We start from the raw sequence: 27,641 nt of genomic DNA on the forward strand, positions 1-27,641 counted from the left end.
GGGCACAAATATTTTTGACAGGACAGGAAAGCAGGTCATTAGCATTGATGAGATGATATAAATGATCTTCCTAAGACATTTAGAGCAGACCCGCTCCAAATGATACTCGCGGCTTGCAATTATACCACCACTCAAATAGTTTACATCTAACATCCAGTGGAGAATATACAGTATTTGCATACAGGACTGAGACTCCTTTTTGCTCCTCAAATCTAATGCAATTTTAAGAAAAATAAATTGCTAATAATTAAACAAACATGAAACTAAAACCTTTTACTACTATAAAAATTCAAAATTAGGCACAAAAAAAATAGAAGTTTGCAAAGCCTTTTAAAATGGATTTTCTGTTGGAGGCACAACATAAACAATGATTTGCATCAGTGATTATCTTAATTAAACTGCTGTTTACATAAGTAACGTTGATTTACTTTAAATGTTGTTCGGTGTCATTAGACCATTCATTTAATTGTGCAAATTTCCTTTAGCTCAAGTCTTCTCCCACCTTCAGCAGTCTGTGAACAGCACCTCTGCTGCAAGAAGTAAATCCAGAGCAAATTTAATACTATACAAGCTTTATACAAGTTTCTTTGTAGAAACATTACAGAGCACGGTTCAGCCCCTTACCCCTGTACTAGTATGTGACAAGGATTTCACTCTTCAAGTCGGTGTAGCCAAGCTTTCTGATCATGTTGCCTATTACAGACTTGAATAAAAATGCATACTGTGATCCTGTGAAGGGACATGTGCCACCCATGCTATACACGATGCTTTGAATATGTTAAGTAAAAAGAAACTACATTCCCTCCCCCTCTTTTTCTTTTTTTACATTAGATTTCTCACTTGAGGAGGAAAGCTCCCTCCTGATGATACAGTGACCAGCTGGCTAATCTGGTACTGAAGGTCTTCACTAGATCATAAATTCAAGTCAAAAGAGCTACCATTGCTGGGGGGGGAAAAAAAAAAAAAAAGCAAGCTGGAAAAACCACCACGATAATTCTGAAATTAGCAGTGACAGATGTTCAGAACAGAAATCAAGATTACTGGCCATCACTACCCCCTGAATTCACTCTGTAGTAATGCTAGAAGAAACTAAGCTTTGTTTGATAATATTAAACAGATTTACAGAGGAGTTTAAAATTCCATCTTTCCAAGAAAACAGCTCAGCCACAAACGATTGCATTTGTTCCAGTGTGTCATCAGCCAGGATGATTACAATGATCTACTCAAGCCTTAAAATCCATGAGAACAGTACTGCCACACAAATAAAAGCAAAGAATTACTATCTTCCATATTATTTTATTAAATGTTTTAATTTCTTAATTATGAGTGAAACGAGTTCCAAATTAAGGATGCCTAAGGAAAATAGGGCTAGCCTAGGAACCAAAGCTAGGGCAACAAAGGCCCTACATTTTGGCTCCTGCAAAATTCCACTGGGGGGGGGGGGGGTGGGGTGTGTGTGTGTCAGAAACCCTCTTTTTATAACCATGCATTTTTAGCTGGATTTTTTTTTTTTTAAAGAAGATCAAAAAAGTAAAACAAAACACACAACATGTAGCTGATTAGCTGCCTTCTTTAATTTCAGAAAGGACTACCCAGGCTCTACTTGGTCAGGCAGAGCCAGACACCACTCACCCTCTGGGTTACAGACTGGCTTGAAAACAGTCTAACAAAGTAACCCACGGAGCCACTTTCAGATTCTCCTCTTGAGAGTCTCCGAGCCCTTGACATACATCACCACCCTGCAGAGCAGTACATGGCTCCAAAGCTTCTATTAATAGTTGCTTGGAAACTCTGCTGTCATCCGACTTTGGCTACAATTGCGCCAACATAGAGGATTCGGAAGCAGCAAGGAAATGAATGCAGCAAAGCAGGACATTAACCTTTATAGGGATACCTACTGCCTTCAGAATCTTGACATGCAGAATAGGTCTTCTGCGTACGAGGTATATGGGATTTGTCCGGCAGCGCTTGCATAACGTCAGGGAAAAGCAGGCGCTGTGCAGTACCCACCCTGTTCATCCCTCCCAAAGCCTCACATGTACCTGTGTCACTTTTTATTCTATTCTAATTCCTTATGTTCTTTGCATCACGGAATAACACAAAGCCTTCCCTCACCTCTACAACAGAAGATATTTCCTCTATTTAAAAAAAAAAAATCTTTGCGCGAATTTAAAGTTTCTGTTTAAACAGTTACACACACAAAATATTAACCACATACCTCAGTACTTAAATGGCCAGGACAAATTCTTAAAACTAAGAAAAGATCAGTCATACTGTGGAACAATAGCCACTAAGTATGTTTAAGTACGTTCATTTGAACTCATATCACTGCAGATTTTCAATGACTAATTATTGGCAGTGCCAAGATAATTACTAGTGATTGGTGCATGTAAAGACTGGAATTGTGCTGGAAAAATTAACAGATATGTATGGCATGATAAACTGACCTTATTCAACTTAGCTGTTATTTCAGTATTATACGTCACATGAAAAGGAGGAAAAAAAAATAATCAAAACTCCATAAAGATGAGGCAAAATTAAACGAAAAAAAAATTCTGAGCTATTAATCTTTCCTGATGAAGTACTTCAGGACGACTTCTAAAACTCACTTTCATTTAGATGCTTCGTTTATTTTAATCTGGGAGATAATTAGAGGGAAATCAAATCCATCTCCACAGCAGAATATTTACCTGAGATACAGCTCAGACTTCTCGGTATTTCCCCTGAGTGTTCAAACTCAGTGTTACATGTATCATTAAAACTTTACTTAGATTAATGTCCATTACTTAATTAGCATCAAAACTAGAGTCTACAGTGTTTGCTGCTGGTTAGCTGTCAGAACAGGAATTCTTTCACTTTTTTTTTTTTCTATTAATAGGCCAAATTTTGCTTTTCCTGCTGCCAGGCGCAATTAGACTAGAAAAAGTATTACAATGGATAGGTAAACCACTGTCCAGCTTTCTATTTCCAGTCAATTATTTAGCTATTATCTTTGCCCTGCAAACAGAGGAATGATGCCATTTCTCTGCAGTTACTGGTAGGAGTGTTTGGAGAGGGAACGTGGGAGCACACATTAGAACTAGTTGAAATGCACTGAAACAAGTGAGAGGCAGGACACAAAGCGAAAGCATTGCAAAACCTTTGCTAGCAAAGACACGGCAAAAGCAACTGGTGCTCAGTTTCTCTCTCAAATGCTTTTATTTTGATGTAAATCTCCATAGGTGATCAGAATGAAGTCCTTTACTTGAAGCTCACAGTAAGATCACGTCTCTCTCAAGAAGTTCCACGCACCATCCCCAGTTCAATAAAAAGTACTTTGAAGTAGAAGGGGTAAATCTCAGCTGAACAGGTGGGCAGTTGTCACACGAGTTCCTGTATATCCACACAAAAAGTTACCAGAATATTGCCCTTTGCAGCAAGGAATAGGATTGACTTACGGTGAAGACATGTAGATATTCATCAGCAAGATGCTCTGTTAACCAGATTATCCTGAAAAAAACAGCTGCATCACTGATGAATTCTTGCTGTGAAGAGCCAATGGTTTATCTCATCACCGACTAATCCTGTTATAAATTATTTAATACTCAAAATGTATCAGAGAAGAATTCTCAGTTGAATGAGTGTTCCACACACACCAGAGTTCTCCAGGAATTTATTTGTAATTATCATTTGCCTTTTTTCCGTATCTGATATGTAATTAATGAATGCCTGACATAACTTCAGCATTAAAAAAAAAGACATGACTACGTAATTACAGGTTAAAAAATTATCTTCCTTCAGCTCCATGCACTGAAGTAATCTTAAGGGTGAAGGTTAAGTACAGGCAACACACATATCTTGCTTTGCAAGATATTCTGTATACTGACCACAGCAACCTCTATGTGTGGGGCACTGCCTCTGAAAGAATAGTTTGATCTTGTAATAATATTACAATAATACAGAACTTTTAAGTATTATCAGTCATGTCTTGTTCACAGGACTCTCTGTCTACAAAAGGACAGCAGTTTGCCCTTGAAATCATTGTAGAACATGAATAACATATTTAAGCTTGCCACTAAGTGCCAAGAGAAGAACAAAATCTGTATTCTAGTATGGAGGCAGGCCTATAAGCAAGAATTTCTAGGGACAAAAAAAAAAAAAAAAATCTCCCTTTCATGTCTCCAAGGAACTGCTTAAAACAAGATATTTCATCAGAAAAGATGTTCTTTCTCTCAGCCTGATCCCACCACAAGCATTTCTGTGTAAGCTGCTTCAGGCAGTTCCTCTCATTTCTAGATCATAGATTTAACTATGTTTATTATCACAGATCAAGGAAGCAATTTCTAAATACAATATTCATACTTTTCAGCTCCAGCAGGGCAATTCTTTCAGAGTAATTTGTGACTTACAAGCAAATTAATACACAAATTTACATCTCATGACTGTTTTGAATAAAAAAAAGAGGCCTCAAGTAAAAGTACAAATAAATAAACCCGAGTTACTAAATTGTTTGCACCAGTTCTGAATCAAAGGTAAGATATTCCAGGGGAACTGATAAAGCCTGATCTACTGTCAGTTTGTGGACCTTTTCAATTCCTTGAGCTAGAGCCCTTGCATGGCTCCTTACACACTTCTGCCATTCCTGTAAGAAAGGAGCATGTGAAGTGGTCAGTGCTGAGCTGCGAGAATGCCATTTGGTGGACTTGCTGCCACTAAACAGAAATATAATGAAATGTTTTTTTCCCTGACCTTCCCCTGGCAGATCCACAAATCCGAGTACTCTTTTTGTACCACGCCACCAAGTAATATCCTACAAGCTTTTCTGAAAGAGTTAACACTGTGGATGTAAAAGGAGTCACACAGACAGTTGGGAACTCATTGTCCCGGATAAACTAACATAACTGGGAAAAAATATTTCACTTTTATAATTATTGCAAGGCATTGATAAAAAAAAAAAAAGAAGTCAACACACTTACTGGACATCTTTTCTCTTTTTTTTCTGAGGGTCCACTAGACGAAGAGTATCTCTGATAACAGCTACTTTCACTTCTTCATCAACAGGGCTTGGGACATTTTCAAATACTCCAGGAGAAAGCTTTAAATTACAAAGGGATACAGTTATTCAGAACTAAGGATTATTTATTCCACATTTGCTCAAACTTCATGCATGTCATATGTTTTAAATACACAATGATAGATTACAAAATACCCCTTACAGAATACACAAATACCTTAACATTTTCAGTATGGTATTACAACAATTTTTGGCAAGTTTCTCTAGTAAATTGAAATATTAAAAAAAGAGATAGCTGCCAATGTTACCATTTATATTATGTATACAAACATGAAAAAATTATTAGCAATCCCCTAAACACTATTAAGTCAACTGCAGGGGATGATGAATAAATGTATTTATGACAAAGATGATGGAGAGCTTTCACAATTCCAATAAGTCATATTTCCAGTGTATAAGATTAGCAATGATTTCAAAGCAGAAAATTACAGAGAACCTTGGAGATTTCATATGAGCAGACAGTTTTCGTCTTTCAAACAAGGAAAAAGACCAGAAAACCAAACCTAAACAATTTAATTCCAGTATCACTATCATGTTGAAAGGTCTTACCTCTTGCTCATGTTCTATTCTCATGCTGGGGTTTGCATTTACTTCTAGTAACATGGGCTTCAAGTTTTTCATCAGGAGAATGTCAAACCCTAAAATCTGTGCATAACAAGCAATGTGTTACTTCCATTCTACTCACGGTGTTCTTAGAGAATGCAACGGCCATCCAAATGTCAACATTCAGGAGAAAGAAACATTTGAAGGACAAAAGAGAAATAACTGAGAAATATACTATATTGCTGAATAATTACTGAAACCATTTGTCTTTGATACTAATGGCTACTTTCACACTACCCCCATCTCTAAATACGGCATCTGTCAACATGGGCACCTATGACAAGCGGGTCTTAAGACTGCTATCATAATAGCTGCGTTAGGAAGCTGCAAAGCTTCATAGTGATAACATCTAGAAGATGGAAACTGGAATGAATACTGCTACTAATGATTGATACCCATTTGAAATTCTCCATATATGTTTATGGCTAGTAGTAACATAGGTCAGGAGGCTGAGATTTTTAAGGTAAAACTTGGGTGAGGAGAACCTAAGGTCTGAGCTCACGCAATGCTATCCAGTGGAAGCACTACATCCAACCAGTGATCAGCAACATAACTAGAGAAAGCTTTTAGAAAAGAAATTAAACATCTAGAAAATTAATCCATGCATAGAAATAACTGCATTCCTGGCAGAAATCCTAACCTACCTGGAAGCAAGTTGGCCCAGGCTTTCCTGCTGGTATGTCAGACTGATAATAAACTTTCAGTTCTGGTGTCAGTGCAATAATTGTTTTAATCACCAGTGAAATTATATCTGACCACAGCTTTTTGACATCAGCTCCTCTGGAAGACAGTCTGCACAGAATGCTTGAAAAAGTCCTCTTGCTGCCAGTGTTTACATTGTCAGAATGGATGAAATTCCCGCTATGGATATTTAGTGAATAGTTGGTTAAGTGCATAAAAACCTGGTGCAAATTTTTTAGAGTGGGTTCTTGATAGGGCTCTGTACAAAATCTAGAAAGTCCATCTTTGGCTATATAAATCTCTAAGGGTTCTAAAGATTTCAGTAAGACATAAAGACGAATATCAAATTTCAGTTTGTCAACAAGCAGTGGTTTGCAAATATATTCCTGGACAACAGCTGGCCGGCTCTGGATGCTTCCCGTCAGTCTGATGTCACTTGGGTCTTTAATGAGGTAGATTCCATCCCCCTGGCAGCCTCCATCAGGTTTTACAATAAAAGTGGGCTTCCAGGATGGATCGCTGTCTTTCATCATACGAACCTAGAATGAAAAGAATTACACTGAAAGACACTAATTGAGGGAGAAGGGCTGATACTATGAAAGCCAACAAACTGCATTCATAAACAAAAATAAATAAAAATAACATGATCACATCACTATAGTAGTAAACACCGTGCAAAAGAGGTAGAAGATAAACAGTGCTGACAAGCACAAAGACAAACGAAAAAGCATGAATAGGGAATGATTAGCACAGATAAAAGGTCATTTTATTTAACAAGCCGTTGTATAAATGATTTCAGGAACTTCTTTTTAATGTTATGTACCAATTTACAGAATGAAATGCTCTGTATCTCATGAGATCTATTTTATTAGTCACTAATGTGTATGAAACTGCAAAGTTAAACTTTTGTGCTGCATTTTGAACAACTACTGACAAAGATAATCATTAACCTAAGGGAAGGCACCTTATTTATTGAGGTATGAATGCAGACAGACAATACTGGAAGAAGGAAGGATAAAGTAAAAATTTGGCACTGATAATACCTTTTTTCACCACTGAATATTTTCACAATCAGATAGCCAGTGTTAGTAGAACTAGGGAATATTGAGCCATGTACAGATATTAAGTAAATACCACAAATTTACTAAACAAAGCATAGAGTTTATGCCTCAGTTGCTACCTACCACCATTCCCCAAAATGGAAGGTTTTCTAAATTATACCACAATTCCCTTCAGGCCTGGCATGCAATTACTACCTTTCTATCCAATGCAAGATAAAGAAAATTCTATCACGATTCAACAACTCTTCTCCGTGGCTTTGATTTGTATTAGGAAGATCTGTTCATAACACATGACAATTCAGATACTTTCTTTAGATGTACCTAGTGTGAAATCAGGAAAGCGAGGAAAGTTGGTGGAGAATTTGATGGTGTCTAGTACCAAATCAAAACCTTTGAATGAATCTACAAAGCACTCCATGCCTGGCCTGTCGTTTCCTCAAGCTAGTGCACATGTTCAATCTCTGTTCAGACGTTCACCGCTTCTGTGCTGGTTCAGTGTGAAACACAGTGCGCTCTAGCGTACGAGCTCGCAAACAGCCAACACCAATATCTATGCAGCATAATGCATTTTAATATGCAAAAATGCTTACAAAAGTCACTACACAAGATACATTTCACTTCTTTCACAGAGAAATGCTTCCAGTTTGCAGATTTCTTAAAAAGTTATGTCAAATACTCCTTACTGCTAACCAGTTACATTAATAGAATCATTCTGGAAAACATTTTTTTCCAAAAGACAAACATTGACAATTGAACTTGCTATGTATGGGGTGATGGGAGATGCCCCCACCAGAAAGGGAATAGCAGGTAAGAATTTTTGACACCTACTAATAACACTCTGTGAGCATGTGTATAAAGATCATCAAGACACAGAAACAGCAAGAAAAAGGAGAAAGGAGGGGAGGAAAAAAAAAAAAAAAAGGAAAGGTTAGCAAACCAGTACCTTTCAGTATCAGTTTCTTTCCACTCTTTGTAGTGCCTTGCCATGAAAGATCTCTGTTTGTTAAAGTCAACTGTAATACTTCGTAAGAAAGTTGCTGGAGGACTATACAACCTATTTCTGTATTGTTTACAGCAGCGTGGACCTCGATACTCGTGTATCCAGTTCTCTCACTGCCCTGCAGATATCCATGAGTATCGTATAAGCCATCATACCCGTATCTTGAGGGTTTTTCCACACTGTGTCCTAGATTCTTGGGGCGTATAAGGGAAATGGTTTACCACAAATAGAAATTATGGTAACAGTGATGGGGAAGTATCTGTGGTTTGTCAGAACCTAACTGTCCTACAGAATCCCAGATGTGGCCTTAGTAAGATGAAACACAAAAGTAAATTACAGAGAATTATAGGATTAGAGAGGTGTCTGCATCCTCACACAGAAAGGGAGAAGAATAAAAAGGAAAAAAGTCCTAAAACTCAGATCTAAACCCAAATGTCTCAAATTCAAAAGGCAGTTGAATCTGAACTTTTTGCTCAGTCCCACTGTCATTTCTACATACTGACATCAGCAGCTTAATTTCTGGGGCATAAACAGGGCTTGGCACCATAACAGACAACAGCCTTTTATAGAAACTAGCTTCTTGGAAGCAACAGTAAATATGTTTGGAGTTTTTGGCTTTAACAAACTAACGGGAGTTACATAAAGAAGTAAAAATAAAAAAAAAAGGAAACACCCATTTTTCCTTCCTAAAGAATCAGTTATTTTATCTGTGAGAAAATTAAATAATCCCACCTGGAACAGACTATTAATAGTTGGCAGTCCAAAACATGATTATTGTAATAAGGTTGTTTTGGCTTTTGACCACGTTAAACTGATACATTCATTTAGCAGGGAATGTTTGGAGGTTAATGTCATTCCCAACTGGATACAGTGAGTCAAAATTAAACATGGCACCAATAACTAATGGCTGGATTCAAATCTGCACTTTTGTAAATAGCATATATTCACTCAAAAATCCTCTCTCTCAAAAAAAAAAAAAAAACAACAACTGATATTAATTAGGGAATCTTTTTACATCAGATAAAAGAGCAATTACACCATCTAAATTGCCTACAAAGCTCACATTCCCAAGAAGCAAACCTAAACTTTGCAAGCTTCAATGCATTTTATTTGAGGATAAAAAAAAAATCAGGAAGACAGTAAGTAGGTCGCTGTAAGGGCCTGACACATCTCCTGAATATCAGATATTTCATGTTACATGCATATCTCCCACTGCCTAAATAAATTTTAGTTTATTTATTACTTGTATAGCAAAAGAAAACTGCAGAGATTTGGATGCCTCAGTTAGTAGAAGTGAAATTGAGAAAGAAAGAAAGAAAGTCAGGAAGGATTTAGAGTTATCTTAGATGAATTTTAGAAACTATTAATAAAATATGGCATGTTTTACAACATGTAGCAAGGAAAGAATATGAGCATGTTTAAGCCAGTGAGTTAACATGTCTTGGCCTTCAGAAGCATAGGAGGAAAAAAGCAGCTACCTGAGGTACGGGCTGACTGAAGACCCATCTGCCGTCTCTCCAAATCCCGTCAGCACCAGTGGTGCTCACTGCTATCGGAAGCTGTTTGGCAAGTGGAGTGTGAATGTAGTGATCCAACTGGCACATACCAAGAACAAAAAGAAAACCCAAGGGAAGTGGTATTAATTGGCAACTGGTTTGGAGGTCAAGGACTGAGCAAGCAGTAGAAAATGAACTGCCACGTTACCCTCTCGGACAGCCCTTTAAGTTCATGGTAAAGCAACAGGACCCTAGTGAGGAAGCCTCTGTAGCTCCCCCAGCTCTATCGCTGTTCTCTGCATGTAGATAAAGTCCCTACAGGTGTAAATACAGTGGCACTGCATTCACAAATATTTAGGAGGAAAGATATTGTTAGAGCACAAACTGTAATGTATCAAAATGCAACTATAAAATCCAGGTTTCAATGAATAGATGCTGAAGGACTGTAGCTCACGAAACCCCTAACAGCACTGGCACAGGGAGCCCTAACAAAGAATGCAGCTAAAGAAAATGCAGCATGCAGGCTAACACGTTTATCAGCTACTCGTGGGATTCAGAAGAATAAAGCACTTAATCTCTTCTTTTCAAAACGGAGGGATGCCGCAGTACAGACCACTCTTTTCTTGCATTCACAGATTTTACGGCACCAGACCTGCAGCTGCTATTCTCTCCATTCAGCCAGACATGTGCTGAACAAGTTGGTGATACGGTTTTACACAGGCCTGTGGCTCGCCAGCAACAACTAGAGATGGACTTTAAGAAGCCTGAGGATACAAGCTAACAAAGAAAAAACAGTCAATTGCCACCACGAGCCCTGGCACTGCAGAATGAAAGAGAAAAAATTAGCATACAGGAAAAGGCTGAGCACTGGTCAGGTCATCATGATTTTTGGACAGCACCCTCTGCTGCAACTACATTAGGCTGCTGACCCACGTAAGAGGGACAACTTTGCTAGCGGCGACGTTCCTAAGGCCTGAAGTACTTTTGGCTCCATCCTATCCAGTTATTTATTTCATTGAGACTCACACTGCTAAAAGCCTTCCTACTAACTACAGCACAAATTCAAGATTAAACTAGGATTTTTCTCGTGGACAAGTGTCATGCTAACTCACTGAGAGATCCTTCTTCAAAATAAGTCACTTTGAGGGATAAAACGCCACACTGGAGATCAGGTTTACATAAACGATGTGTGGATAAATAGGTCCAAGTAGATCAGCAGGCCTAGATGTGCAAAGAAGGAAAGCAGGATTTATGCCCTAGTCTTCCTACAATTAAAGAATAATCTTCCCCTGACGTGACATTACTCTGCATACTAGGGGATTCTCTCTGGTTCACATGTTGTTAAAGTCAGCATCCCAGAAAGATATTTGGTTAATCTTAAACCTCCACAACTAAACATACCCTACTATGGCTCTAGTTGTGCATATGAAGCGCCAATCACGGTCTACTAGGGCAGAAAGTAATAAAGAACCTCTGTGAAACCAGCCGGGGCAATCTGCCTCCCGTTCCCACGTCTGTTGTTCACGCCTCAGGCTCCTTCTGCTCTGCTACAGCAGCACCTTTTCAAAAAAGATGCTGCTTTCTGGGGACTATTGTTAAAGATGCAACAGCAACCTGCTTCTGAAGTCCTGCATTTTAACAATCATTGGCCTCGTAGATCTCATACTTAAAGATTTCATTTCCAGCCAAATGGAAAGAGTTTTCTCCATCATTTTCTAGTCCATCAAAACTTACACATGGCAGATGAAGACAGGATGGTGGGAAAAGGGGGAATAGTAATCCAGAGCCGGTCTGTTTTTCAGCAGCTTGACTGTCTTGAAGAAAGCAGATGGTTTCTGGATCTTCAAGGAGATTCCCGACAGTCGTCTTCAAATTCTCCACAATCCCCTCAACTATGTTCTTTCAAATTCTCATTATGAGCAGGTTTCTCCAGACTTAGAAAAGTCAGTCATGTAGGAAAATTACTTCATATGAAGTGAGATATTTCTGTGTACTTAGCTTGACAAAAGGAAATTATCTTTAAAAATATGTTAACCATTTACAGGCAACAGCAAGAGGAGAATATGACGTCTAATGGTATGACATCTGATCCAGTTGCAGGTTTGCCTTTCATGAGGAAACACAGGCTGAATGAATATAGTGTTCTGAAAAATATGCATATAATGGGCTATAAGATTTGACAGCACAAAGACTAGAATATTCATGTCTATGCCTAAGAGGTATCCAAAAACTGAAAACCTGATTAAACCACCAAAAATATGCTGTGCTGGAAATCAGATTCTTATTAAAAATTAATCATACTAGGCCTATTCATCACTCTCACAGACAACACAAAAAGAAGGCAGTATGAGAGCAATCAAGGCCCTGGTTTGAATCCCAAGCTAGTTACTTTTCAGAAATTGGAATTTCCTATTAGGAATAAGTTCTTAGCACACAGATTCCAACAGATTCTTCTCTGTTAGTGAAGGGGTGATTACTGTAGCACCTGAGAGATTTCCTTATCTGTAACTCATCTTCTGTTACGGTGACACATTAGTACAGAATGTTTAAGAAGGTAAAAAATAGGTGAATATTGAAAATAGGTAAATATATATCTACTTAGTAAAATTAACTTTTAAGCCCTTGTTAAAAACACCTATCACCACTTCAGTTTAATATGAATGACACTAAGGGAACTACCATTTTGTTGGTATTTCCCAATATGAAGCTCATCCGCAACAAACTTAGGAGTGCAGCTCTCCCATCGATTACTAGCTAATTAATATTAGATTAGCTGCAGTGTTTTCTACCTAGATTTAGGGATAGGGGAAAGTGGGAAAAGCTGACAGCATTTGATTTAGTTATTGATACAAATGTATGATAAAAGTTCACAATCACATCTACAGAAGTGAGGCACGGTAAGAATATTTGAGAGAGAAATTGTTTTGAAATGTTGTAGTGCTTCAGGAGGAGGCAGCAAGATTGAAATTCTCAAGGAGTTTCTTCTTTCAGTAGTCATTTCTATTACAGGCAAAATATCATAGGTGTTCATTTCTCAGTCCAGCCCTTTGCAACAAAATCCTATACTACAAACAGCACCGAACCATCTTCTCATGTCTAACCTATACCTACACTGACACTGAATTTGTGACTTTTGGTAATTAACTATGCTCTAAAGGACTTGAATACTAGTAACAGTGAAGGTACAGCAACATGAGTTTCAGCATGACACATCTAGAGCTATCTACTTAGTAGCTGCAGGCCATGACAATACAGCTTTACTTCCAGAAGTACCAGAGATGGCTAAATCATCTTTTGCTCAGATAAACGTACACATGGCATTTGCATATTCAAGTGTATACCAGTTCCTATAGGGGTATGTCTAACATGCAGGCACCGCCAATGCTGTGTTGTACTTGTTTGTGAATAAGCTGAAAATTCAGTCTCAGAGAGCTGACATTTTCAGCAGCATTAGGGTCCCTTGGCTGTAAAGCAAACAAAACCACATATGAACAAATAAACAACAGAAAAGGCTGGAAAGCTCCTACTGAGACCTCATGAAACTGCAAGTGAAAAGTGTTCTGAACCATTTATGGTTCACAGTGGATTTGGAATTTTTTGTGATGTATTTTTTCTTGTTTTGGAGGGGTTACATTACAAACTTGTGTTAAGTAGAACATAAACTCTTACAATATAAAATATAATGTTTGATAACAAGAACTACGCTTTTCTCAAACACAGATGGAAGAACATATGCAAAGGAAACTCCTAGGAGTGTGTTACTGGACATCTGTTATTCTTGGAACAAAAACCAAACCGTTTTCACTCCAGTAACCGTTCAACCAGGGAAAAGTATTTATTTACAGTGCCACCTGCTGACAGCGTGAGGGTCTGTGCATTTAACCCGATGTACAGACCACATTGCTACGCGCTGCTCAGTTCATCAGTGCCTTGCAACTGAGACAGGCACGATTCCCAAAAGAGTCATCACTAGAACCCCAGTGCACCATTTTGAAAGTTTACTTCCAAGTTATTTGCACTTACCTACCTGTCATTGCTAAATTGATTGGATAATTTACACTCTTTTTACAAACTGGTCTTACACCTAAAGCAATAAGGCTGAAGTACTGTTGGGATTTTATTCATTTTTACTGTTAACTAGCAGTGCCATGGCAGTGACCCAGCACACTTGAAAAGTATATATTAAAAGATGTTCATGGATTTAATTGGATTGTGGATATGGTAATTATCTAAAAAGTAACACATAGTATAGAAGTCTATTAAAGTCCATACCTTTTTCTCTCACTTTTCCAAGCAGAGGTTACTGTAGAATACAAGAATGCACTGGGCCAGTCAGACAGGGTTAAAACAAACACATACAGTATTTTTAAAAATATTTGTAATAACAGAACCAAACACCAACACACAGCATCACTTTTTTTCAAAAAAGCTGAAAAAGAATGGCATTTTATTACATTCTGAATATGTAAACAAAGCAACAGTCTGACAGGAGATTCAAACAAATAATTACTCAGGAAGATGTGAGTATATTTAACAACGCACAGTACAAAATGCTCTTTTGAAGGATTTGGATAGAACAGGCCGGATAGACTAAAAAGACTTCAGTGACAATGAACCTGGTGAAGTACCACACTCCACACGCTGCACTGGAACCTCCTCAGCCCTTTTAAACTCCGTAGAATATGCAGGGAAAGGGCTAATGGTTCTACCATGTTTAATTTTCAGACATCTCTTCTGGCATTGCAGAGAAGCATAATTGTTTTTAAGTTTATTCTAGAACCTAACAAACAAAAGCAGTTCATCCAGGCTATGTCTGATCTCAGGCAAACTGAAAAAGATGTCATCCACAGCACCCAAGTGTGATTTTAAATAATCTGGTAGGTATGAAAAACTAAAGAATGGCATGGCAACAATATCCAACAAGTTATACTATTCTGAGAGTAAAAGTAATCTACCTCAGCCACAAAGAGGGGAAATTCTTCTGGCAGAATCCAGGATCGAGGATAGAAGTTATATTCAAGAGGAAATAGATCTTGCATTGTTCGTACTGCCCGACTCAGTGTAATTTTACGTACCATCTCTGTCATGCCTAGGAAAAGAATAGACAGTGTCTAAATGTGATGAAAAATCCGCACTGAAGTCTCATCCTAAAAGTAGATTGTTGTATCGTTACTTACCCTATTGGTAAGGCACTCTAGTCATTGCTTTCAATAAAGCTGAAAACCTTTTAAAATTTAAAATCGGACAAAATATTTGTAGCATTCCCCTGCCATATTTCATATTGTATGTATTACTATATCATACTAGAAAAAAATAATTATCAAAAATACAGCTCAGAATAATAGAGGGAAAGCTTTAGTCAAATAGTAACTACTGTCTTTGCCATAATCCAAAATTATTCCATAGCCTGCTATCGTTCCAGGAATAGGTAAAAATGTCATCTAAATATAATCAACCACTTTGTGTTTACTTTGCATACATTTAAGTAACTACGTCAGAAAGAATAGGTTATTTTGTGAGCAGCCAAACTTAGCTGCTTTCCTGCAGCTTTGAATCTCATGCTTAGATCATGCCATGTCCAGACCTGAGAGCGCTCCGGTAGAAGCTTTTCCCAAGATCAGGGCATTCAGGGTTACTCTTGTGTTGTTTATATGCTTTCAGATATTACAGTTTATAAGGTTCATGCTGCAGCTTCTTTTTCAGTGAGAACATCATCTGCGGGCTTCTTCCCTACATGGTCAGCAAATTTCCACAAAACCTGCAGCAACTCAGTAGTCTGTGACTGCAAACCTCTGTTGAGTGTGGTTAGTTTTGGCCAGGAGGTTCCAGAGGTACAAGGAGGACAGAAAGTGACAGGGAACATACACACACACATTTGCTGAAGTCTTATTTCCATCAGGAACATGACTAAAAAGCTATTTTTATGGAAAAGTTTCTAAGTCTTCCTGATGACCAACCCTTTCAGATTCTTTGAATCTCTCACAAGTAACTAAGAAAAGCATCAAAATCTCTTCTTCAAGAGAAAGACTTTAGTAAAACCCAGCATTAGGTTAGCACAACATTCCTGGAAATCAAGTCTAGTTCTGAAGGGCTCTGGTTTTGACTACTGTGCAGGCCACTTGCTTACCACGTAGAAGCCAGAATACAGAGAGGGTAACATTCATCTAACAGATTTAAATCACCAGAAAACTACATCATCTGATACTTGAATGTGAACTTCCCACAGACAGGAGAAAGTCAGAGTAAATAAAGCATAAAGCTTGATATCGGAGGGTTCTTACTCTCACAGCATACTAACAGCAGCAATAAATCTGAAGTAAAGGGTTTAGATAAGTCAATACCTAAGCTCTTAGCTCTTATTTAGAGAGATCTCAACAGGGATTAAATGAGAAAAAAGGGAGCTTAAAAAAGTAGAAGAGTCATCATAAGATGAGGGCTGACATGAACTCTTCAATATTAAAAAAATCCATTTGAGGAACTCTGCTTTGAGCTTCTCCCTGAGATAAGCCAGAGTACGAAACAAAACAGGTTCTTTCCACTTTGAATCAAAACCAAATCCAGACACAGCACTGTTATCAATGCTAGATAACAGACAATAATTGCATACTTCACTTAAATTATAGCCTAACACTCTTATTTTTCCTAAATTCATACATATGAAGTATTCTTTTTATCAAAACCACTTTCTCTCCAAAACAAATCTCAGTTCAGAAATTGTTCAAGACACCCATTCTGATATTCTTACCCCCTAAGCAGAAATCACCTACCAAAAATGGTAACATGCTAAAAATACTATCAGCTGATTAGGCAGATAATTCACGTTAAAAAACAGTAAACCACATAAACAGTTAAAATAATCATGTTTTTAAAGCATTTGTTTAGAAACATAAGTAAGGTACCTGGAAACTTGTTGACTTGACCTGAGAATATATCATTATCATGAAATGATACCCCATGCCAATAGATATCGCATGGCAAGCGTCTGCCAAAAGGAAACTGGAAAAGAGACAGGAGACAAGTTTTGAAGCAAACTGGCAATGCCCATTCATCCCTTACTTTACTAAACGCTCATATTAAGCATAAACTAGTCAAGAACGATCTTCTGACTGTCAAAAGAAAACATGTTCTATATTTTGGTTGCAAACTAAGAGTATTTTGATCAGTTCAAGACTCTATAAAGTTCAAGATGTTAACAAACTGTGAAAGGTTTCTAGAAACTAAAAACAAATGACTGAGAGGCATGATCTGTACTGAGAAACTCCGAGCTTGTTATCAACCACAATTAAGGCATGGCTCATTTGTAATTTAAAATACTATCACAGGGAATAAAATTTCATTAAGAAGCACTTAATTCCGGCACATGAAGGCACAGCAATAGCAAGTGCTACAGCTGGGAAGTAAACAAACTCTGACAATGTTTTGGGTTGGGTTTTTTTTTTTCCCCTCCCCAGTTTAAGCGGTGATAAGCAACCATCAAAGGAAAAAAGCACTAGAGGTCATGGAGGAATTGTCATTACTGGCAGTTACTAAATCAACTTCTATTCTTAAAAAGATCACCATTTCATGCCGAGAGCCTCATGGCTTATATTTGTGCTGCTCCTCTGCAGCTTGGTAACCCAAATCCCTTTCCCAGATTGCTCCCGTACCTGCGGTGGCCCTTTACCCCCCAACCATGCGGCATCTCCATGTGCTCCCAGTCTAGCATTAGCAGGAAACGTTTCTACTCCCTAGAACTTTATTTCAGGGAATACATGTAGTTAGTAATATTGTTGTAAATTAATAGTAAGTAAGCACTTTCATTGCAGCTTGGACACCAATGTAAATCAGCTTGCTCAGAATTTAAAATGGATATTCAAAGCAAGATATTTAAGTGAAATAACTATATTATTCATTTATATATATTCAGTTATATGTATTAATTTATACAGTATTAATTCCTTCCTGGTACTAATAGACTGTAATTAAAAGAAAAGCTTACAATTTAATTAATCGTTTGTTGAGCATATCTATTTCAACTATTAAGGACTAAGGCAATTATTTCAACAATATTAAGTATTCCAACAACTTAAGAGCTTCTCTTCCCATTCACACAAGATTTCACTATAAACTGGAAAACTGTATAGTTTGTTTTCTATTATCAAAAAGATCAACCTGTTTTTAAGCAGTCTGAAGAGCTCTGAAACAGTGCTGCCAATTACTGATAGGAACAGTTTCTAATAGTAGTAAAGTGGTTTAAAAAAAAAAAAGAAAAAAGCTACCAGCAGTAAGAACAAAAGCCCCATAAATTAGCAGCATCAACAATCCAAAGCAAAAAAATTACTAAGTTAAAAATTAAACATTTGTAACCCATGTTCTAATAATAATAATAAAAATAATTAGTTTTGTGTAAAAAAGGTAGTCTTTTCCACGCTTGTTCTCTTAGACACAGTCCCATTTATCAATCCAAAAAACCATTTTATCTGCAACTCCATGTAGATGCCTTTTAAATACCATATGGAATACATTCACAGGAATCTCTTCTATTATTAGGCTACATCTTTTTCAAATAAATACGCAATATTTCTGACCACAGCATTTTTAGGACATATTTGTATTAAATATCTACCACCCTCATCACCTGATGACTTCAGTACCATTTACTTACTGAAAGAACCACAGTATTTTGTAGAAACTACTTGTTCTTTACTCCAAATGTAATTTTTCTTGCTTTAAAACATTTCTTTAAGCACTGGATTTTTTTTTTCCCCAATGTGACAGAAAAAAGAATCTCATAAAGCTTTTGAGTGAATTACTTTATTTGCTACTTTAATTAAAATTTCAGTTTTCTCAGTAAATAGCCTTGAAAAATTAATTTAAAATGCTAATTGAGCAATGCATCCTTTCTCTGTTTCCTTACTCATAGGGATGAGATACCCAATTTAACAGAGCCAGTGGATTCTTCACTTATTTCATTATTATTCAGCCTGCAAAAATCTGTTTTGGTACAAGTGAAAATTAATTCTGTTAGGCTCTGAAAGACAATCAGTGGCCTTAACCTCTCTCCACAGGTATATCCAGAATACAGATGCAGTATTAGGTCTCAGAGCGTCTTTCCCACTAAAACCTGAACCATTTATTTATTTATTAAATGAAATTTAAATGAAAGGAATGAAATTTGCATTTATATAACACCTTTCATCTACAGAGGATATCTAAGCACTTTATAAATGCTGCACAGAAATCATTTCACAACAGATGAAAAGTGAGCAGCTCTGGACTGGAAAATGGAAGCATCGCACCCCCGCATCAGTGATTCAGATAGCACCACAACTTTCCTGCTCCTGACAAATCAAGATTATTTGGATTTATCCAACAACGGGATCAAACTCACCTCCTGAACGAGCTGGGAAGGATTCTTTATCGTCCGCACTATACTTCTACATAAGAATATTGTTTGGAAAGGAACAAACAAGTTTGATTATTTGGCTCCCTCTGGCAGTACCAGGCAGATATAAATTAATCTTATTGTGGTAGAAGAGGCCTTTCCGTCACCTCCCCAGCTCCTGGTGCAGGAGACTAGCCAAAAGAAGGGTGGATGCTCGAAGCAGTCCTCTGTTCTCATAACAACTTCTGTCTACAGCTACCTGGTCTCAGCTGGAATAGCCTCGGATCTGCACTAACTGATGCCAAAGCCAAGGTACTCACAGCCTGGGGACCTGGGGTGCTCACAGCTGCAAGGGACGGAGGTTGTAAGCATGACTGGAGCCGTCCTTGCTGCTGTGCCCATCCTGTGCAGAAAACCCGAGAGTCTGGGTCACTGCAGGATCACCTAGGATTGGTCACTGCAAACAACTTTCAGGTGGCAATTAATTCACTAACTCTTTGAAGAATTTATTTAAAATCTTTTTTATTCAGAGTTGGGAGGCATTTGTCAGAACAAAAAAATAAAAAAAAAAACAGGAGCCACAAAGAGAACAGAGTTGTTTTCACAACTTTGACACAATTAAGAATCAATCACAGTCAAATTGGTCTGACAGGTCATTTCTACCTTTTGACTGGAAGCCAATAATTTAAATTGTCTCACGGGTCACATCAGTCTGTTCCATCATGTTTAATGACAAGTTAAATGACTCTTGTCTTCTAGTCAGCTTTTCCCAGCGTAAAATTTCAAACTAGTTCTACGCCTCCATGCAGCTACTGAACAGCGAGACAAATGAAACACTTAATGCTGGGATATTTGATGCCCGAGACATCTGCTTCTTCCATTTTCCTGGTAATTGAAAGCTAGCCGAAGAAATAATTTATTAAGTGATGAATAAACTCAGGATGCAAGCTCAATTTGTGCCCATTATTTCATTTGGCATATCATGTCCATTTAAAGAATCTGACACACTAAATCAGATAGTCCAATCTAGTGATGGGAGTAATTGCTTCACTGGCATGCACATTAAAATTCTGCAATGCTTTTTAAAAGGTCCACCCCTGTGCGTTGCCCCAGACAGGGCTATCATGGTTGATAATTTAATTTACTCAAAATTCCACAGCTGAAAAAAAAAAGGAGGTTTTTTTCCCTGTCTTTTGCTTCCAATAACAGAATCTCAGTAGTCAAATTGCTCTCTCTCGAACTCTTTCACCTCTTCCTCATGTATCAGTGCCATAGAATAAACTGCTCACCAATATTAGCCCTGTTTAGAGTATTATTCCTTTTTTTTTTGTCTTATAGTGGCATTCACCACATGTTAATTTACTAAAATGAACCACTACCATGTGGACAACTCTAATCACACAGTGCGTTATGTCTTACTTCGACAAGTTATCAGGGAGCATATTGCAATAATAGATTGTTACTGAAACAAAGCTCTTCCAGCAAGTCAGGGTAACTACAGCAAGGAGATTTCAGAACATACAACTTAAAACAAAAAACAAACCAAAACAAAAGCCTATGTGACACTGCAACAATGCTATCCATTAGATAGAAAAAGTCATCGATAAAAAGGAGCCCACTTTAAAAAGCCTATTACGATGTCTCCTGCCCAACAAAATATTCAAGCCAACACATCCAGCAGCAAACAGAGAAGAACAGAAACAAAACAAAAGCAGCAATGGGAAAAAACGTAAAAGAAGTGGTGAAGGAGAAGAAGGATCAAATATACTAAATCAAAGCCCAAAATGAAATCACCTTGAAAAGTATTACACAAGGGACGAAGTAGAATAACAGCCCCTGAAACATCAGTATTTAAAATATATGCATTTCATTACTACTACTAAGATTTTTTCCGCATTATTTTTATGGATCCTACAAGAAACAACATATGTGTTCCCTCTGCTGGTCCTGCTGTAACAGTGAAACTACTTCCAAGGCTCTTTGGCCATCAATGATAGTTGTTTGAACAAATACTTCAGTGCTATTTTCCTAAACATTTGAAAGGGAGGGCTTTCAAAATCATATGCAACTTGAATAAAAGAGTTTTCCCTGGATTTCTCTTCTTAACGTTGTTTATTTTTCTCTTCAAATCTAGACAAGATCTCGCCTACTGATTCCCTGTGTCTACTGAAGTCTGCTAGCTTGAAGTCAACAGTTTGTCTTGCTCCCATCCTAGAAGACTTTCCTCTTCTTATTTTCCCCAATGTAAACAGTACTAGTTAAGAGTCATAGCTAATATTGGTTCCCCCTTCATTACTCTTTCCACCTTTGGGGGGGGGGGGGAGGAGGAAAAAAAAAAAAAAAAAAAGAAGAAAACCAATTTGACACATATACATTGATAAGAGAAAATACCTTCTTAACAAAAGATAATGTTACATTCATACATATTAACCTCTATTATAATAAGCTGAAAAATTTACAGAAATACATTACAGTGACTTGCTTACAAGGAATGAATTACTAGCCACCTAGATGGTACGGTCAAATGGCACAAAACTCTGTATTTGGCCTCTTCTTTATTAAGAGTATGAAGTGGCCAGAAGGGGAAGCAACAGACTAAATGAAAAATACTGGCCGAACTAACGGATAGAGGAGAAAGGATATTGAGGGAGACAGTAAAGAAGGAAAAATGAAGCAAAGCCAAAAGCGATTGCGGTTGTGGGATGCAGAGCAGGAAGGAGAACGCTGATAATGCGGCGCAGATATTCAAGAGAGGAACAAGAGCACATGAAACAAGTAATTTGTAGGACAGAATACCAAGCGTGGAGAATCCAGGGGATAAGATATGCAAAACAGTAAAAGCTCAGGAAACAGAAAAGACAAAATTAACCAGTAAGTATGGCTCATTACCAACATAATCTGTGAGGCTAACTTAAATCAGTAATTCAGAAACACTCACTGGAATGGCACCAGGCACTCTGAACATAAAACTTAGCCATAAGAACAAAGAAATTAAGCATGAAGTCCCCCTTGCTCTGTATGTCACTGAGTAAAACACGGAGCAAGGCTGCTGACAGACACTCCACAGGTGCACTGAAGGGTAAAACAAGTAAGTGTAAGAGGTTTTAATTTCACACCTCTGGCATTTCGCTACTATTTTGCCGTAAGAGCAGGAGTTGAGAACTGGAGCTTTTGTGCAGTGACATTTTGAAATTCTCCCGTTGGATTTAAATAACAAAAATCTTGAAATAAAATTTTATGAAGACAGAGAATGAGAAGGCATTACTCTTCCTGGCAAGGAGCATATATGTCTTCGTGATATTAGGCATTTAGGACATTATGAATAAACACAGGTAAATACTACCGTATTTACTGCCACTCAATCCTCCAGAAAATAAATCTGTAGCATTTAACTCTGAGGTTAGGAACAACACAGAATATACTGTCTACCCCAAGCCTATACAAATTTTGTTAAAAAGCATCAGGCACGCAGAAATAGTATCTTGTGAGTGGGCATCCTAAAGGCAGCTTTGTAACATGGAGCTGCTGCACCCTCGCTCTGCACACGAATAAACAATTCATCCTCAGGTTTTATCCTTCCACTTTATGTCCCCTCCAGCTTCCCTCTTCCAAATGGATTACAAGTACCCTTTCTCTTACAGAAGTTCCTCAAAAAGCTCCTAGAAGCCATCTCAACTTCTGTAAAGCCATTTATAAAGTCATTATGGAAAGAAAAATCTTTACAACTTGAGAACAATTTAGCATCTATAACAAGATATATATTAGAAATTTCTTCAGGATTTAAATAAGGAGTTCCAAAGCATCAGTTTTATGCCAGCTCCCATATTGTCATGACTCCAGTTCAGCATAGACAGGTAGACACTGAACTCCTCACAAAGCACAGAGAAAACATATGACTCAAGCTGTAGGAAAAAAACCAAACCATACCTTCTCTACATACAATAATTTAGAAGGCTAAAGCCTGTAACATATGTTTTATTAGGTGGTTTAATATTATTTCATTCATACACAATGCTCTTTGACACGCCTTCAAGATAATCTGTGATGCAGAGGCTTTGCCATCGGATCAGACAGCTGATCCATCAGGTCATACTTTTTTGTCCACTGTCATGAGCCTTATTTCACATACCCATACTATGAGGGAAGGGTGAAAGAAAAGAAATGCAAATTGACACAGCGTGCCAAACATTTCTACATAGGGGCACGTTTCTTTCTTGCCCTTTCCAGTGATCAGTTTAAGCTTTGAAGCATAATATCCGATTACCCCTACTTTGGCTTGCATAACTGGCAATGGCAGTCTTGATCGTGAATCAGATCAGCCTCCAGATTTGACATCTAATTAGAAATAACCCCAACGTCGAGATGACACCAGCCGGGATGAGCCCCCGGCTACAGGCGCCTGCTTTGGCGCTGGTTCAGGGAGGCAGGGGCAGGAGAAGGAGGAGGGAGAAACGCTTTGCCAGCGGCAGACCCCAAGGCAACGGAGGGGAGGTTTCCCCAGCACCGCCGGCAGAGCAGCGGGAGGAGCGGAGGGGAAGGCCGGAGCTGGGGCCACCGCTAGGCCGGGCCGGGGCCCTGCCGGAGCCGGGGGAAGGGGAAAAAGGCGCCGGGCAGAGCCCCAGGAGCCTCCTGAGGGCCGGGCTCGAGGGGACGGGGGCTGCCGGCCGCCCCGCGGGCCGGGCGGGCGCTCACCTCCCTCCAGCGGAGCTGCCGCAGGCTGATCTTCAGCGCCTCCAGCGAGGTCTTGGCCTTGGAGCTGTCCACCGTGACGCGGGGCCGCCGGGCGGCGCGGCCCCCCTCCTCCCCTCCGCGCCGGCCCGGGGCCCGCCGCCCCCTGCCCCGCGTCGCCCGCCCGGGCGGGCCCTGCGGGCCGGCGCCGCGGCGGCCCCGCTCCCGGCCGGCCGCGGCGGACGGCGCCCCTTCCCCCGGGGGCGCCCCGGCGGGCTGGCCGTCCTGCGGCTCCTCGGCGGGGAGGGCCGGGGACCCCGGGGGCTCCTCCGCCTCCCGGGCCGGGGCGCAGCCCTGCGGCGGGGCCCCGGCCGGCTCCATCCCGCGGCGCGCTGCCTCGGCCCGGCCGCCGCCGCCCCCGCTCCCCTCCCGTTGCCATGAGAGCGGAGCGGCGGACGGGGCGCGCGAGGGGCCAATCGCCGTGAGGCGGTGACCCCGCTCGCTCCGCCCCGCCGGCAATGACGTACTGTGGCCGCCTCGGCCATTTTGGGAGCGGGCAGGGCCGCCGGCCTCTTCCGGGGAGGCCATTTCGGGAAGGCGCGGGGCGGGGCGGCCATCTTGGAAGCGGGCGGCGCCGGGCGGGAAATCACCTTCGTAGGTGGCGGCCGCCCAGCCGTGGTGGTCACCACCTCAGGCCGGTCGTGTGGATCTGGCTGCGTCTGACAGCTGTTGCCTTAGAAATTAAATCCATTCCTTATTGCGTGGTGGAGTGATTTTCATGTGAGGCAGGGGGGCCTGGTGCCGTTGCTCCAAGACAAAGCCCTGCTTCTCTGCCTCAGGCCAACACCGCGGCTCAGCTCTTGAGTTTCTTCACCCCTGTTCGGTAATGACCAACTTAACGTCCTGGACTAATGCCGAGTGTATGGTTTGATTAGTTTCTGTATTTTCTTGAATTATTTTTAATCAAAACCTGCCTGGAAAGCCCGTGCTGGGGTGTACAGCTGGCAGAGCGGCACTGGGCCTCTCAGTCCGGGGGGGGGGGGGGGGGGGCGGACATGGGGCACGTTGACTGAAGGGCCGTTCTGCCCTGAACCCTCTGGGTGTGCTGGAAATGTCTCCCAGGATGGGTGTTTCCATGGTCTATTTAGTGTTGCACAGTTTCAGCTGAATACCATGCTGCTACAGTCAGTTTAATTTCTGGATTTTAAACAGACTCCTACGTTACTCAAGTGAGTCAAACACACAGCAAGAAAATAGGAAAGCCATTTTTAAAGTGTCTGTAATGGAATGAATAGGTTTACCAGCAGTTACATGAATCCCTCACAATATTAGTTAAGAGGTGATGAAATTGAGAACATGTGAGTGAACCAGCCATTGTCTAAAGAGCAGCAAAAATAGAGATTTAGGGAATTTACAAAGCGCAGGGTAGCAGCGGCAGTGTGGGCAGGCGGTGGCGCTGCATCCTGGGAAATCCAGCCTGGCTGCAAGGGACTTCGGGTTTAGATGCAAGACTTGGGAAGGGGGGGGGGCGGGGGGGAAGGCAGGAATAATCAGGATTCTGTGTGAAGGAGCTGTCACTAGAGTCGTGCTCCTGATATGAAGCAGGACTGAAACAGGACATCAGAAGAAATCATTTAAATGAAAGCAAAATTTAAATAAATTGCAGCAAAAAGTTGGGACTTCCAGTTAGCTGTGAGTTAAAATAAAAAGGTCGTGTCAAGACTAAGCTCCTGACTGTGGAACTCCTCAGACCAGAAGGAGATATGAATGTATCTTACCCTGCTAGATCAGGTTTTAGGAACATCTGGATTAGTCTCTCATTCTCACCTCACATGCTCCCTGGTATTTTATAGAAACCAAGACATGAGACACAATGTGCCAGTAACTGTGACTCCATATGTGTGGACCCTTTTCCACAAGTCAGCAGTAGTTTATAAAGAAGAAAGTTTAATTGCCAAGATATTGTCTTATTTCAACAGCAAACTAGAGCTTCACCTGCAATCCTAACACTACCCATATTTTTTCAGTGCATCACCTATCTTCCACCATTTACCCTTGCAGGCAACAAAGAAACTAATTAATTAATTAATTATAGTGTGTCTTACAGTGTGAAGTGACCAGGAAGGCTGAGGTCATGTAGCTCGCTCTTGGTTGCTCTCAGGTTCCTATTAAATGATGTGCATTATTTTTTTGTAGCTGTAACAATTCTTAATTAAAAACTTGGGAGCATTTCCCTGTGCCAGCAAGAGCTCAGAGGGGCCTGTAACTTTGGCAAGGCTGATCTGTCCAGGTGGTATCTTTTCTGTGTCCATCATTGAAGGGCACATCCTGCTTGTCTCACCAACCACCACCAGATGCTGGTGTCTGCGAACTGGAGTGTGACTCTGACTGTCTCTTATTTTACTGCCAGGCCCCCGGATGAACATTTTTTAACATATATTAGAGATTTATCCTGACCAATGTCAGCAGTGCTCGAGGAAAGCCAGGGAAATAGTTACGATGGCCCAAGGCATTAAGAGGCTTTGGAGCATGGGAAATAACAAACAAAATGATTGCAAAGGAGAAATATTTTATATCTAATTATTATATATCCATATTTCTTACCGGCTAATAATGTACCAGTTGTTTCTCTACCAAAGAAGCTGTAATACATCAGATACCTGGTTTGCACTGTATTGTATGGATAAAACCTTCATTTCACGTTGAGATAAATGCTGTAGTGTGCAGCATGAAGTCAGACTGTACATGGTATTCAGGTACTGCAAGGTAGAGGAGTAAAGTATAGGTTGAGTAGTAATAAGATGGCAAGGTAATGCAGAAGGAGAGCGTATCCCGCTGAATACTGCAAGCTGGATCTAGCAGCAGGAGAGAAAATATATGAAACTTTAGATCATCTGCCCCCTGTGAGGAGAGGGGAAATTTAAAGTTACTGTGTGCTCTTAAACACAAGCTTATTTCCTGAGACCCTTGCTCAGAGGTAGTTGTTGATAAGAACAAATTGTTACTATCTTGTGATAACAAGTGAACAAGAATGTGTATTCTGTCTAGGAGCACTGTACATTTGTTAGACTGTGCTGGGAAAAATATCAATGAATTTTTTTTCTGAATCATCTTCCAGTGTCGTAGTGGTGATGGCATTTGTAGGCAGGACAGAACAAAGTGTGCTCTCCTACACAGGAGGGAATTTGGCAGAGTATTGGTATACATGTACATTTATCGGCACAGTATCGTATACCTTCAAGAGAGACTTCAATTCCAACCTCACAGTATTTTGGCCTTGTAGAGCCCTGATCTGACTCCTAATGTAATGTCCCTGTACTTTTATTAGTTAAATTCAGGATATCAAATATAACAGAGGTGCTAGTCTAATTTTATGGGAATGGGGAAGGACACTGTTTGATGGTACAGTACTTTACTCATCTCTTAGACCAACAACTTCACTCTCACTTACCCTAAATCATAACTTACTGGGTCATTACACCATGACATGGTTAACCTGATGTTTGTGTGTGCAAATACACACCTTCCCATGATGTGCATAGGAAACCGTCATATCCAAGGGTCAGGCCGGTAATAAAGCAGTTTTACAGATGCAGACCACTGATGGGTAACGTACTGGAGTATCACTCCAGAGATCGGCCTGTTTCCCTGAACTGTGCTAGCAGGTACTCTGCATGTATTTGCAGGCATATTCTCACTGAAAACCAAATTCTAA

General features: G+C 39.8%; 1 protein-coding gene across 6 annotated transcripts in view; it reads right to left on the minus strand.

Annotated features, from left to right (window-relative positions):
• Positions 1–24,307, minus strand: part of TTLL11 (tubulin tyrosine ligase like 11) — a 56,421-nt gene extending 32,114 nt beyond the window's left edge. For 2 of the 6 annotated variants that reach the window (XR_012996743.1, XM_076355047.1), the window contains exons 1-6: positions 23,951–24,307; positions 16,794–16,890; positions 14,850–14,983; positions 6,301–6,876; positions 5,603–5,698; positions 4,956–5,074 (exon numbers count right to left, since the gene is read on the minus strand). Coding sequence is in view for 5 of the 6 variants with exons in the window: in XM_076355047.1 (XP_076211162.1) it covers positions 4,956–5,074; positions 5,603–5,698; positions 6,301–6,876; positions 14,850–14,983; positions 16,794–16,890; positions 23,951–24,307 (1,379 nt within the window). In the remaining variant the exon portion in view is untranslated. Of the gene's footprint in view, positions 1–4,955; positions 5,075–5,602; positions 5,699–6,300; positions 6,877–9,876; positions 9,994–14,166; positions 14,198–14,849; positions 14,984–16,793; positions 16,891–23,950 lie in introns of those variants that run through there. The other 4 variants (XM_076355049.1, XM_076355050.1, XM_076355048.1 and 1 more) reach the window with 4 other exon arrangements.
• Between the last annotated feature and the right edge of the window lie 3,334 nt (positions 24,308–27,641).

The sequence above is a fragment of the Aptenodytes patagonicus genome, chromosome 18, assembly GCF_965638725.1.
Source record: "Aptenodytes patagonicus chromosome 18, bAptPat1.pri.cur, whole genome shotgun sequence".
Lineage (NCBI taxonomy): Eukaryota > Metazoa > Chordata > Aves > Sphenisciformes > Spheniscidae > Aptenodytes > Aptenodytes patagonicus.